General features: G+C 39.7%; 1 protein-coding gene across 1 annotated transcript in view; it reads right to left on the minus strand.

The window, feature by feature from the left end:
• Nucleotides 1–928: 928 nt before the first annotated feature.
• Nucleotides 929–13,129, minus strand: part of CATSPERB (cation channel sperm associated auxiliary subunit beta) — a 104,900-nt gene continuing 92,699 nt past the window's right edge. Inside the window, exons 24-26 of the mRNA XM_038406101.1 lie at nt 11,355–11,455; nt 8,972–9,046; nt 929–1,138 (exon numbers count right to left, since the gene is read on the minus strand). Coding sequence (XP_038262029.1) covers nt 929–1,138; nt 8,972–9,046; nt 11,355–11,455 — 386 coding nt within the window. The remainder of the gene's footprint in view (nt 1,139–8,971; nt 9,047–11,354; nt 11,456–13,129) is intronic.

Genomic DNA, 13,129 nt, shown 5'->3' on the forward strand with positions numbered 1-13,129 from the left:
GACTTTATTGAATAGGTAAAAGTAACAAAATGCCAGAAACTTGTGAGGATTCTCAAGAAGCATGAACTTTAACTATGAATCTTGATGGAACCTTTATTCACCCACTACTGGTAGTTATTCACTCACTACAGGTTTTATTTTTTTCAGCTTTAAGAGTTGAGAGTGTGTTTAGTGCTCATAACAATAAAGACTAACAAAACCTTGAGACTTGGATAGTGCAGAGAGGATTGTGCTGCAAGCTGCAGCTGCAGCAACATGCAGGGCATGCACACAGCAAGCACATCCAACCACTGGATGGAAGAACACTAATTAGCCAAGTCTGTTCTTGTGTCTGCCCTTTAATAGTCAAATACAACAAGTTTGAGTAATTTATACAGGTTGAACCTCTCTAATCTGGTACCCTCGGGACCTGACCGGTGCCAAACAAGAGAATTTGCTGAACCACGGGAGGTCAATATTGTAGTGTACTGATCTCTTTTTATTTTTATCTCGCTGAGGTGCATAAATGGAACAACGCTTGCAACGCTGCCTAGCCAAGGTTTACAAGCTCTCTTCATAACAAAGTGTTAGTGTTGTTACACACTTTTACTGTATTGGCACTCTTACTTATGTTAAGTAGTTCCTTATTACAAACGAAGTTCTTTACAACATCTGAAAACAGTTTCCTAAATAAAATAATTTGTAAATGAATATATTTTCCTGTAGATTTCAATACATACATTTACAAAGAAACCAAATTCTAATGGAAAAATTACATATGCAAAAATATCAGTGAAGGAAGATATACAACATAACAATATTAAATAGGAAATTACTTTCAATGTACGTCTTGGGAAATGTAGGTAAGAGAAAGGTTTAATAAAGGGGGATGGAATAACTTGCTCTTGGGTGTCACTTTGTATTTCATTTAGAAGTGTGGTTGTCCAACCTAGGAAGAAGTAGAAGTAACAGTTGCTGAGGTTTCAGACACGGATACTTTGTTCTTTTTCCTCAGTTTATTTTTCACTTTGTTCCATATGTTTATTTCACACATTTGCATTATAAATGCAACAAAGATGATGCCTCCTACTAATACAGCTGTTACTGTGCTAACAAGATATTGTCCTGGAAAGGCCAGAGGAGCATCATCAACATAAATCTGCAACAGAAAACATTTAACATATCCTTACATAGTCTTAGTCTAACTACTAAAATACTAACAAAAAGTTTTAACTCTTCCTATTTATTATTTGTTAATATTGTTAGTGTGCTCAACAAAGAGAAAGAAAGGGAGATTCTGTTCCCCGGGAGCTGACAATCATAGAACCCAGTTCTGCTCCATTGAAATCAGCAGAAGTTTTGCCATTGCTTCAATGGGACCAATGTTGGGGATTAAATTAGACAAACTAAACAGTTCAGATATAATATTTTGGACTATATAAAAGTGGTCTAACTTCAGATTATGCACATGCCTTCTTACTTTGATGTATTAACATATCCTGGGTCTGATCCATTCCTGACATGACTCCACAAAAGAAGTTATACCAGGGATGAGTTTGGTTAGTATACTCTAGACTATCATTTTTTGTGAAGCATTATTTTGCATTTGTTATACTCAGGACAGTCTTTTGTACAATATAAAAGGAAATACTTTTCTCCTACAGAGAACACTGATTTTAGATATTATTATAAGGATCATTAAGTCCTTTAATGCAGTGGTTTTCAAACTGTGGGTCACGACCTAGTACTGGGTCATGGAATATAAGGCATTGGGTTGCGGCAGCTCTGGTCAGCACCGCCAACCGGGCCTTTAAAAGTCCGGTCAGCGGTGCTGCCAGGCTAAGGCAGGATACCTGTTCCTACCTGTTTTGACACCGCGCTATGCCCTGGAAGCGGTCAGCAGTAGATCTGGCTCCTAAGCAGGGGGGCCCACAGGGCTCCACACATTGCTCCTACTCCAAGCACCAACTCCGCACTCCCATTGGCTGATTCCTGGTCAATGGGAGTTGCGGGGAGGCAGTGCCTGCGGGCAAGAGCTGTGTGGAGCCACTTGTGGTCTTCCGCCTAGGAGCCAGACCTGCTGCTGGCTGCTTCCAGGGCACAGTGCGGTCTGCAGTGCTAGGACAGGCAGGAAGCCTGCCTTAGCACCCCTGTTGCATTGCTGATCGGGAGCCACCCGAAGTAAGACCACACCCTAATCCCCAGCCCTGAGCCCCCCCAAACCTGGAGCCCCTTCCTGCACCCCAAACCCCTCATCCCTGGCCCCACTCCAGAGCCTGCACCCCCAGCCCAGATCCTGACCCCCTCCCACACCCTAATCCTCTGCCCCAGCCCTGAGCCCCTCCCACATCCCAAACCCTTCTGCCCCAGCTCCATGGGGTCATGGGCATCAACAATTTTTTTCAACTGGGTCGCCAGAAAAAAAAGTTTGAAAAGCACTGCTTTATTGAATGTAATTTGCCATGGCTATGGCTGTAAATATATTCTAGCAATTGCTTCAATGAAATAAGAGTCCACACTTTAAAAAAAAACTACAGCAATCCTTTTACATAAAACTCCATGCTTTCATCTTTTTACTAGTTAGTTAATGTTTGTTAAGATCTTTGAAGTTGTGAAACAGTCTCTCAAACAAGTATATTTCTTTACACTCATCTCTCATAACATTGGTTTTGTTAGCTAAATATTACATTATCTCTTCTTTCATCATCAGCTTCCTCTTAGAAAGTCTGCTTAGCCTATGATTCATCTTGACCAATTACACAGATGTAAAATTACATTTTGACATGACTATACTAGGACTTTACAATGTATTACCTATCTTTCTGTAAAAAACATACCTATTTTTCCAACATGTCATTGATGCCTATCAAATCTGAACTGTAATTCTTAAAGATATAAAAGCTGTTGCTATCTAATCTGCCCATGTAAGTATTTCTAACACATTCATGACCATAATATCCAAGCACAAATTTATGGTTAGTAAATAAAACCATCTTTCTGGGTATTCCATCACTGAAATTGCTTCATTTCTCTAACCATCTGCATTGGAAGACCTGCAAAACTGCCCTAAAAACTTAGTTCTTAATCAAGCAGTGCCATGAACTGAACTGCATTAGAAACATAGCAACAGATTGTACTCATGATCTGAAACCCTCTCTACTTTGCCCTTTCTTCCTGTCACCACCACCACCAGCCTCCTCATTGCTCACCAACCTAAGGGTCATCTTTGATTCCTTCCTTTCTCTTGACCTGCACATCAAGGCAATGTCCAAACTCTGCCACTTCTACCTCCATCACATTTCCAAAATCTGAACATTTCTTTCTGCGCTAATGTTCTCAGAGTCTTCCACGTTCATTACTGCAACTTCTTTTTCTCTGGCCTCCCTCATACTCAAATCAGCCCCCATCCCTCCCCAGTTTGTACAAAAAGCAACTGCTAATGTCCATCTTCCTTGGCCACTGCTTTGACCACATCATCATCCTTTCTTTGGATTCTTCCTACCATGGGGCCCTCACTTATAGGGGTGCTGGAACAATTTGTATAGTGCGGGTGCTGAGAGCCATTGAACCAAACTGTAAACCCTGTAGAGGATGGAAACCACTTCAAGCCAGGGGGTGCGGTAGCACCCCCAGCACTCCTAGTTCCAGAACCTATGCTCATTTAGCCACTGAATCAAGTTCAAGTTTCTTGTTCTTCCTTTCAAGACCAGTTATGGATCTTCCTCTCCCTACCTATCTGTTCTGGTCTCTGATTGCATTACTCTCTGCCTCATCTGCTCTTCCAGTGATGACAGCTTCAATGTCTCATTCACCTTCTCAGACAGATTTCTATACACCTTCTTCCATTTTGTTCTTTAAACAGGGAATGCTCTTCCTGAGCTGATTCATAAAGCCTCTACTTATCCCTTCTTACAAATCTCTCTCCTAGACCCATCTCTGTCACAACACCTACAACAAATATTCCAGCATAGAACAGCTAGGTTCAAAGTTCGGGGGAAGCACAGTCAGACGATGGAGTGGGGATGTGGGGGAATGTACTTTTGTAAATAAAAACAATTACGTAGAAGTTGCAGAATCATAGAAATGTAGGACTAGAAGGGACCTCAAGAGGTCAATCAATCCAGTGCCCTGCCCTCAAGCCAGGACTAATAACTAAACAATTCCTGATGGGTGTTTGTCTAACCTGTTCTTAAAAACCTCCAGTGATAGAGATTCCACAACCTCCCTTGGCAATTTGTTCCACTGCTTAACTACCCCTGACAGTTAGGAAGATTTTCATAATGTCTAACTTAAACCGCCCTTGCTGCAATTTAAACCTATTACTTCTTGTTCTATCCTCAGAGATTAACTAGAACAATTTTTCACCTTCCTTCTAACAGTTTTCAAGTACATAAAAGATTATCATGTCGCCCTCAGTCTTCCCTTTTCCAGACTAAACAAACCAATTTTTGTCAATCTTTTCTCATAGGTCATGTTTTCTAGATATTTAATCATTTTTTTCTCTCCTCTGGACTTTCTCCAATTTGTCCACATCTTTCCTGAAATGTGGCACCCAGAACTGGACACAATACTCCAGTTGAGGCCTTATCAGTATGGAGAAGAGCAGAAGAATTACTTCTTGCGTCTTGCTTACAACATTCCTGCTAATACATCCCAGAATGAAGTTTGCTTTTTTTTACAACAGTGTTGCACTGTTGACTCATATTTAGCTTGTGATGCACTATAGATTCCCCCAGATTCCTTTCCTAGCTAATCATTTCCCATTTTGTATGCGTGCAACTGATTTTCCTTCCTAAATGGAGTACTTTGCATTTGTCCTTATTGACTTTCATCCTATTTACTTCAGACCATTTCTCAAGTTTCTCTAGATCATTTTGAATTTTAATCCTATCCTCCAAAGCACTTGCAACCCCTCCCAGCTTGGTGTCATCCACAAACTTTACATGTGTACTCTCTACGCCATTATCTAAATCATTGTTGAAGATATTGAACAGAACTGGACTCAGTGGGACCCTACTTGACATGGGCTTTCAGCTTGACTGTGAACCACTGATAACTACTCTCTGGGAATGGTTGCACCCACGTTATAGTAGCTCCATCTAGATTGCATTTCCCTAGTTTGTTTATGAGAAGGTAATGCGAGACAGTATCAAAAGCCTTACTAAAATCAAGATATACCACATCTACTGCTTCCCCCCATCCACAAGGCTTAGCTATTGGGTTGGTTTGACATGATTTGTTCTTGACAAATCCATGCTGACTGTTCCTTATCACCTCATTATTTTCTAGGTGTTTGCAAATTGATTGCTTGATTATTTGCTCCATTATCTTTCCAGGTACTGAAGTTAAGCTGACTGGTCTATAATTCTCTGGGTTGTCCTTATTCCCCCTTTTATAGCCTGGCACTATATTTGCCTTCTTTAAGTCCTCTGGAATCTCTCTCATCTTACACGAGTTTTCAAAGATAATTGCTAATGGCTCAGATATCTCCTCAGTTAGCTCCTTGAGCATGCTAAGATGTATTTCATCAGGCCCTGGTTTAAGACATTTAACTTGTCTTGGGGTATGTCTTCACTACCCGCCGGATCGACAGGCAGCGATCGATTTATCACATCTAGTCTAGACATGATAAATCGACCCCTGAGCGCTCTCCCGTTGACTCCTGTACTACAGCGCCGCGAGAGGTGCAGGCAAAGTCGATGGGGGAGTGGAAGCAGTCGACTCACTGCGGTGGAGACACCATGGTAAGTTGATCTAAGTATGTCGACTTCAGCTATGTTATTCACGTAGCTGAAGTTGTGTAACTTAGATCAATTCCCTCCCCCTCCCCCCGAGTGTAGACCAGGACTAAGTAATTTTTAACTTGTTCTTTCCCTAGTTTAGCCTCAGATCCTACCTCATTTTCACTGATGTTCACTATGTTAGATGTCCAATTGTTACTATCCTTTTGGGTAAAAACTGAAACAAAGAAGTCATTTAACACTTCTGCTATGTCCACATTTTCTGTTATTGTCTGTCCCTACTCATTGAGTAACAGGCCTACCCTGTCCTTGGTCTTCCTCTTGCTTCTAATATATTTGCAGAATGTTTTCTTGTTGCCCTTTATGTCTCTAGCTAGTTTAATCTCATTTGGTGCCTTGGCCTTTTAAAATTTTGCTTGTGTTTTGTGTTCATATTCATCCTTTGTAATTTGACCTAGTTTCCACTTTTTGTAGGACTCTTTTTTGAGTTTCAGACAATTAAAGATCTGCTAGGAGAGCCAGGATAGTCTCTTTCCATACTTCCTATCTTTGCTGCACAGCGGGATAGTTTACTCTTGTGCCCTTAATGATGTCTCCTTGAAAAAGCACCAACTCTCTCAAACTGTTTTTTCCCTGAGACTTGCTTCCCATAGGATCTTATCTACCAACTCTCTGAGTTTGCTAAAGTCTACCTTTATTGCGGTGTTTTCCCTCCTACCATTCCTTAGAATCATGAACTCTACCATTTCATGATCACTTTCATCCAAGCTGCCTTCCACTTTCAAATTCTCAGCCAGTTCCTCCCTATTTGTCAAAATCAAATCTATAACAGCCTCTCCCCTAGTTGCTTTCTCCACCTTCTGAAATGAAAAATTGTCTCCACTGTAATCCAATAACTTGTTGGATAATCTGTGTCCTGCTGTATTATTTTCCCAAACAGATGTCTCTGAAGTTGAAATCCTCTATCACCACCAAGTCCTGTGCTTTGAATGATTTTGTTAGCTGTTTAAAAAGTCTCATCCACCTCTTTTTCTTGAATAGGTAGTCTATGGTAGACCCCCTACCATGACATCACCCTTGGTTTTTTTATAACCTCTTTTACACTTACCCAGAGATTTTCAACAAGTCCATCTCCTATTTCCATCTCAAACTCAGTCTGAGTGTATATATCTTTGATATACAAGCTAACACCTCCTTCCTTTTTCCCCTGCCTGTCCTTCCTGAGTAAGCTGTACCCTTCTATACAAATATTCATGTGTATTATCTCACCAAGTCTCTTATATACACCCTCTCTCCCCACCCTTAATATATCACTTGTCTTCTTTGACTGTGAAACAAGGATTATATATCTAGTGAATAGATTTGTATATCACTCAGCATAATGGAACCTTGATCTTGATTTGGGCCTCTAGGTGCTAATGTTGCCCCTCTGTAAAATGGGGATAATGATATTGACCTTTTCTTAAAGTGCTTTGATATCAGCTGCCTCAGCAATAGCATTCCACTTGGAGGGCTCTCTGCAGATGTGGGCATCTGCAAGTGGGAATGTAACCCATGTGTCTAATAGGGAGATCTCTCTTTAAAAGACCCATTGGGGGAGGTAGGAGTGAGTTGTGTCTGGGTCATTGTTGCTAGACAGATTTAGAACTCCACATCCAGAAGTTTCTGGATTTGGGTGTGGAAGTTTTGGGTATGCTCCAACAGGTTCCCTGTTGCTGGGGTCAGACTCCATGAGGGCAAGCAGTCAGGGCAGCTGCTTTACAAAGGGACATGTCCCCTCTGTGAGTTGGGAGAAGCTGAGCCCAGAAGTAGAAAGCAGGCTGTCTCTAACTCTGAAGTATTTTGCAGCAGTTTAGTGATATTGTTAACCCTCTAACAGAGGAGCATGGGCAATGTTAATTATAGCAAATTAATTATAGGAAATTGGGAGGGAAAAATAACTTCTATTTTAGTTGTATGCTTTGAATGTTGTTTTGATTTTAGCCAATCTGTTGTAGTTAAATTGTCTCAACTAGTCTGATTCACCAACTTTTCTTTAAATGTAGTAATGGTGAAAGAGTCATTTATATTTTGCTATTCTCAGTTTTGTATTTTCTCTTAACAGGGTTTTCTTTTAATCTATACACTTAACTGAGTGATTGGTTAATCAGTTAGCTGACTAGCTAACAGTGCTTTCAGTAGAAGAAGAGTCTGCATGGATTCCAACTGAAGATTCCTATAAGCAAGTGGAGGGGTGTGTAGATTTGGTGACTGAGTTTTAGGTGAGACTTAGGTGAACTGAGACTTAGGTGAACTAAACCTAACCTTTTGGGGACTGAACTGTTCCAATCTTAATTTATTTTCTTTATTTATGTTTATGTACAACTGTGAAGATAATGTCTGTGGATTATAAAATAGCCATGTTATGCTGTAAAAGTGAGATTATTTGTTTCTTTATCATAAGATTTTATAAAGTTATTTAATTAAATTCATTTCTTTAGTTTCTTTTGGGACTTGAATGTGGGGAGATTCACCCTTTGCAATCCTTGCTGAAAATCCTTAGAGACTGAACTCTGGGTCTCTAGCTACTTTTCAATGGGAGTTGGGGTTTTTAGGCATTGGAGAAGGGCAATGAAGTGAACTCTAGCCCACCCAAAGGTTACAGGAAGGGGACTGGAGATTGTATTAATTTGCATTCATTAACTTTCCATGTCTTTTGTAATCCCTTTTGAAGTGTGAATTCTGGGAATGGATAGGCCAGGCACCATACTGACCAGGAAGCCAGGACAGAGCGGCAGGAGTCTCAGACCTGCTGCAGAGTAGTAGTGGTTTATTACGGATGGGACAGTGTTCCCATTTGATATTTGCTTTCTTCCTCTGGCTAAGGACCACCAAAAGTGGAATGGTCAGCTATATCAGGAAGCTGAAACTCACTTTTTATTGCCAATACCTACTTCCTGTTAATTTGCTCAGGCACTTGGAATCTGGTCATCCTCAGCTGCCATCGTATAATTCCTATATACCTCCTTTGGAGAGCTGCAAGGCCCAGCAACTTCCACAAAATGCTGTGGAAATTTTGAACTCTGGGACACATCTGAGGAAGACCAGTTGTGTGAATGGCAGAATGTGGGGGCAGTATCCCTGTTCTACAAAATGTGTAAATCCAAGTTTAGCAAGTACACCTTTTGTGATAGCTCTTGTCTTTCATTTGAAATGCTGTGATCATTTTTTTTAAAGTGACATCTGTTGAAATTATGGGCTATTTACTGTACCTGAAATTCATCAAGTAGATTACAAAAGGAGACTCCAGGAATAGTTGCTACCCTGAAATGAAAAAGCTCAGACCCCTGTGAAAACAAAACAATAGCAGCATTGACGGATTTTTTGTTTTAAGAACAAAATTTGTTTCATTAAAGAAAATACATATTGAAGGCCCCGTTGAGCAGGAACATGCACAGAAAGCATTTTCAGCTGGTTCCTTGAAACCCTTTTGCAGTTCTGCATGCAAAGTTGGCAAAAGTAAGAGCAACTAGCGAGGGACAAACCTATTTTGCTTGCAGATGAAGTAAGGCAGGGGATTAAATTGGGGCCATCAGGGGGCTGACAATCTTCCTCTAAGTGTGTGATTTCTTGATTGTGGTGTGTATCAACCTTAAATTGACAAGGACTGGGGAGCAGACCATGAGAAGAGCCACTGCAAACTGCATGTTTTCTCTATAGGTTGCTCCTAAAATCCAGAGGGTCATCTTCATTTCCCTCCTAATCAGAGAAGACTCAGCAACAGGACAGCATGGGGGCAAAGGGAACAGAATACTCTTGCCTACTTCCAATTCCACTTCAGAACAGCTGATGTGGAAATCAAAAGACAGATTTCCAAATCCCATGAGCACACTAGGACAAATTAGAGTGTTTTTTACATTTTGAAGGTGCAGAGGACATGGGTTCTGCTGCTCCAAAATTTGCAGAGCAGATTGCTCTCAGAAAGTGGCATCTCCAAGTAAACTTGGAAATGAGGCTATAACTGGTCCCCTGAATACTTCACTAGGAGACACCAATGTTGGTTTCTAACTTCTGAAAGAAGTTAAATGAAAAACGAAGTGCTAAATTTAGCCCTGGTATAAATGGCCATAAGTTCATTGGAGTTACACCTGTGCTGAATTTGGCCCATAATCTTTCATACAGAAGAAAAGTGTAGGACTCTCCCAAACTCATCAAAATCTTTCAAAATTTAATTTTTAAGCTGTGCTTAATATGTTTATTTTAATATTTTGATTGAAAATTTTAGAAGAAAGCAAAAAAGCTAAAATACACAAAGCATATTTTTAATAAAATGCTACCATATTTTAATACAATTATTTTAAAAAGCATTTTGGAAGAAAGGGCTGCTAGAGTACTAGGCAGGAGAGCAATTTGAGAATTTTCCATCAGAATGATTTTTGAACTGAAAAGAAAAATAAAAAATTATGCCAATATTTTTGATTTTCCATAGAAAAAATGAAATGACATTTTTTGGAGTCAATTTAACAAGAATTAGAATATTTTGTTTACTGAACTGGCCCAAAATGTTCCACTTCAGATCAGTTAATAAAACATTTAAACTGCATTTCCCTAGCACTTGGCCTTATGGGAGTTGTAGGCTGGGTTCCCTGGAAGACTACATCTCCCACAATGCAATGTGGATCCAGCTCACCGAGCTAGGGAAATGAATTTAAAGTTGATCTGACTTGAAAGAAGCTTTCGGGTCATTTCAACAAAACCAAATGAAACATTTAGATTTCAGAAATGTCAAATGTTTTGATTCTATCAAAAATGAAAAATGTTGAAATGAAACATTTTGAAATTTCTGCAGTGAAAATTTTCAGAATTTCCATTCAGCAAAAAATATAGAAATATCAATGTTTCAGCCTATTTCAGGATTAAAACAAATGTTTTCAAAATGTTAAGGCCAGAAGGGACTGTTGTGATCATTTAGTTTGACCTCCGGCATAATACAAGTCATAGAACTTCCCCCAAAATTTCTTATGGGATGGAACTGAAATTCCAAATTTTGCTCAGTTCTAATATACAGTTTTGATATTTAAAAGTTTAGGCAAAATATTCAAAAGTGGCTTCTAAAGACTATACCCAGAATTTTGTATACCAGAAGCAATTTAGAGGCTTACTAAAACTGCTTAGAAAACAATCTATGGATAGATTAGATTAGATAGATAAAATAGATTAGATTGATAGATCAAATATGCCCTTATTTAGTAATCAGTATTTTTTCTAAAGTAACATATTGGTGACTGCATATACAACAGGCTGGTGAAGTAAGTGATGATAAGGTCTTGAACAAGATGTATAAAGTAATAGTCAAAAGGATCATTTGTGAAACTACCACTAAATACTTTCTTTATTATCTAAAGGATCAGCACCTTGAAAGGCTAAATATGGTATGTTCATAAGGTAGTTTATCCAAACTACAGATGGGTCTGATCTATGAATTGGTGTGCTTGGATCTGGGTTTTATATGGAAAGGAAGTTTGGATTCAGATCAGAACTTCCTCAGAGTTGAATGGTGTTTGGATATGTAGTTTCGATTCATGCCCATTTTTGTCCAAAATATTTATTTTTATCTGAAAAACCCTCCCAAAAAACAAAAACAAAACCACTTACATATATGTTTAAGGCTAGGGCTTCTGGATTATACAGTGTGTTGTTGAGTTTATCAGCTAAATATGCTCTCGTTTTTAACATGCTTGGTGTTTCGTTGGTACCTGTAAAAGAGTAGAGTGAGTCAATTTTTTCTTTCCCCCACATTTTTAAATAATTCCATTTTCTATATTACAGGTAGTTGGTAATATAGGTTCTGTGACTTAGACAGAAAAGGGAAGAGGAGTGTTTTAGCTCATTTAGTCTAAAGGCCTACCTCTGTGAGATGATGAGAGCTTCCTGCAAAATGCTAAGTACCATGATCTTCCATTAAAGAAAATAGGAGCTAGGGGCACTCAGTACTGTGAGAGGTGCTCAGAATCTTGTAGGATCCAGCCTTTATGTAGTTTTGATCACTCACCTATCCTTGAGTTTCTGAGCATCACAGAGAAAGGATAATCAGCACAATTTTTAGCCTCCTTGTTAAAAAAATAAATAAAAATTCTCCCTTTTCTTGAAAAATTTCCCTGCATCCACAAAAACATACAGACTGGGGACTCCAATTATATAATATTACAAAAAGCAAAATCAAGGAACATACTTTAAGGTTGCTGTGGCAGATGATGCAACTGCATGCAGTATCTTTGGGGACCATATTATATTAAAGTTTACAAATGTTTATGTATCATTGTAGGCCAAAGATTGTATGCAACTCCATGGGGCAAGATTATTAGAGTTCCTCCAGGAACTCAGAACGGGTGTGTGTGTGTGTGTGAGATCACAACAGTCCCACAGATTGTAAACAGCTCCAGAGGAGTACTCTCTAATGGGGTGGTTTGCATAAACTGGTTTAGGGCTGAGTTTAAAATGACTTGTGTGTGTCTTTTGCATTTATTTAAAAAAATGGTCAGGACCTTGTGTCCTAGAGAGGACCCCAGCCCTTGCTGAAAAGTTGGAAAGACTTTGGCTTACTAGGGCCCCATAAAATTGCTAGTTGATTCCTGGAACATTCAGTGGGTGTTTAAATCTGTTCATTGATTCTGTATGTGTTTTGTCTGTGATACTTTTGGCTAAGAATAAATGTACTTTGCTTTGGAAGAGCTGTGTGGTCACTGGTAAAAACATTGTCCTTGGACAATGCTAGCCATTAGGTGACCTGGCCTGCTAGGGATTTCACAGTGGATGGCATGGGCTGTGCAGCCTTAAAACCCCTTGTCAGGAGTGAGAAAGAGGCACCAGTCTCCACCTCAGAGACGTGATGGCTGGGAGCCTGAAATCTTAAGTGGGTGCCCTCGAGGGATCATGGAGCAGAAATACAGGTGCAGTTATCCTGAAACTCTGACAGTTGCTACAGATGACAACTTCAAACTAGAGGGCTATTGTCAAGGTTCCCTCCCCACTCTGAACTCTAGGGTACAGATGTGGGGACCCACATGAAGGACCCCCCTAAGCTTATTCTTACCAGCTTAGGTTAAAACTTCCCCAAAGTACAGATTCCTTTCTTGCCTTGGGAACCAGCTTAGGTTAAAACCTGGTACGCTGCCACCACCAAGAGATTTAACAAAGAATCCGGGAAGAAACTACTTGGAGACATCTTCCCCCAAAATATCTCCCCAAGCCCTTACACCCCCTTTCCTGGGGAGGCTTGAGAATAAACAAAATGAGCACAAACCAGCGTTGGATTTTTAAGACCCTAAAAACCCAATCAGATTCTTAAAAAACAGAACTTTATTAGAAGAACAAAACAAAGATAAAAGAAACACTAAGTTTAGAATGGAAGATAATCTCACAGGCAGTCA

This window comes from Dermochelys coriacea, chromosome 6 (assembly GCF_009764565.3).
Source record: "Dermochelys coriacea isolate rDerCor1 chromosome 6, rDerCor1.pri.v4, whole genome shotgun sequence".
NCBI classification, from domain to species: Eukaryota; Metazoa; Chordata; order Testudines; family Dermochelyidae; genus Dermochelys; species Dermochelys coriacea.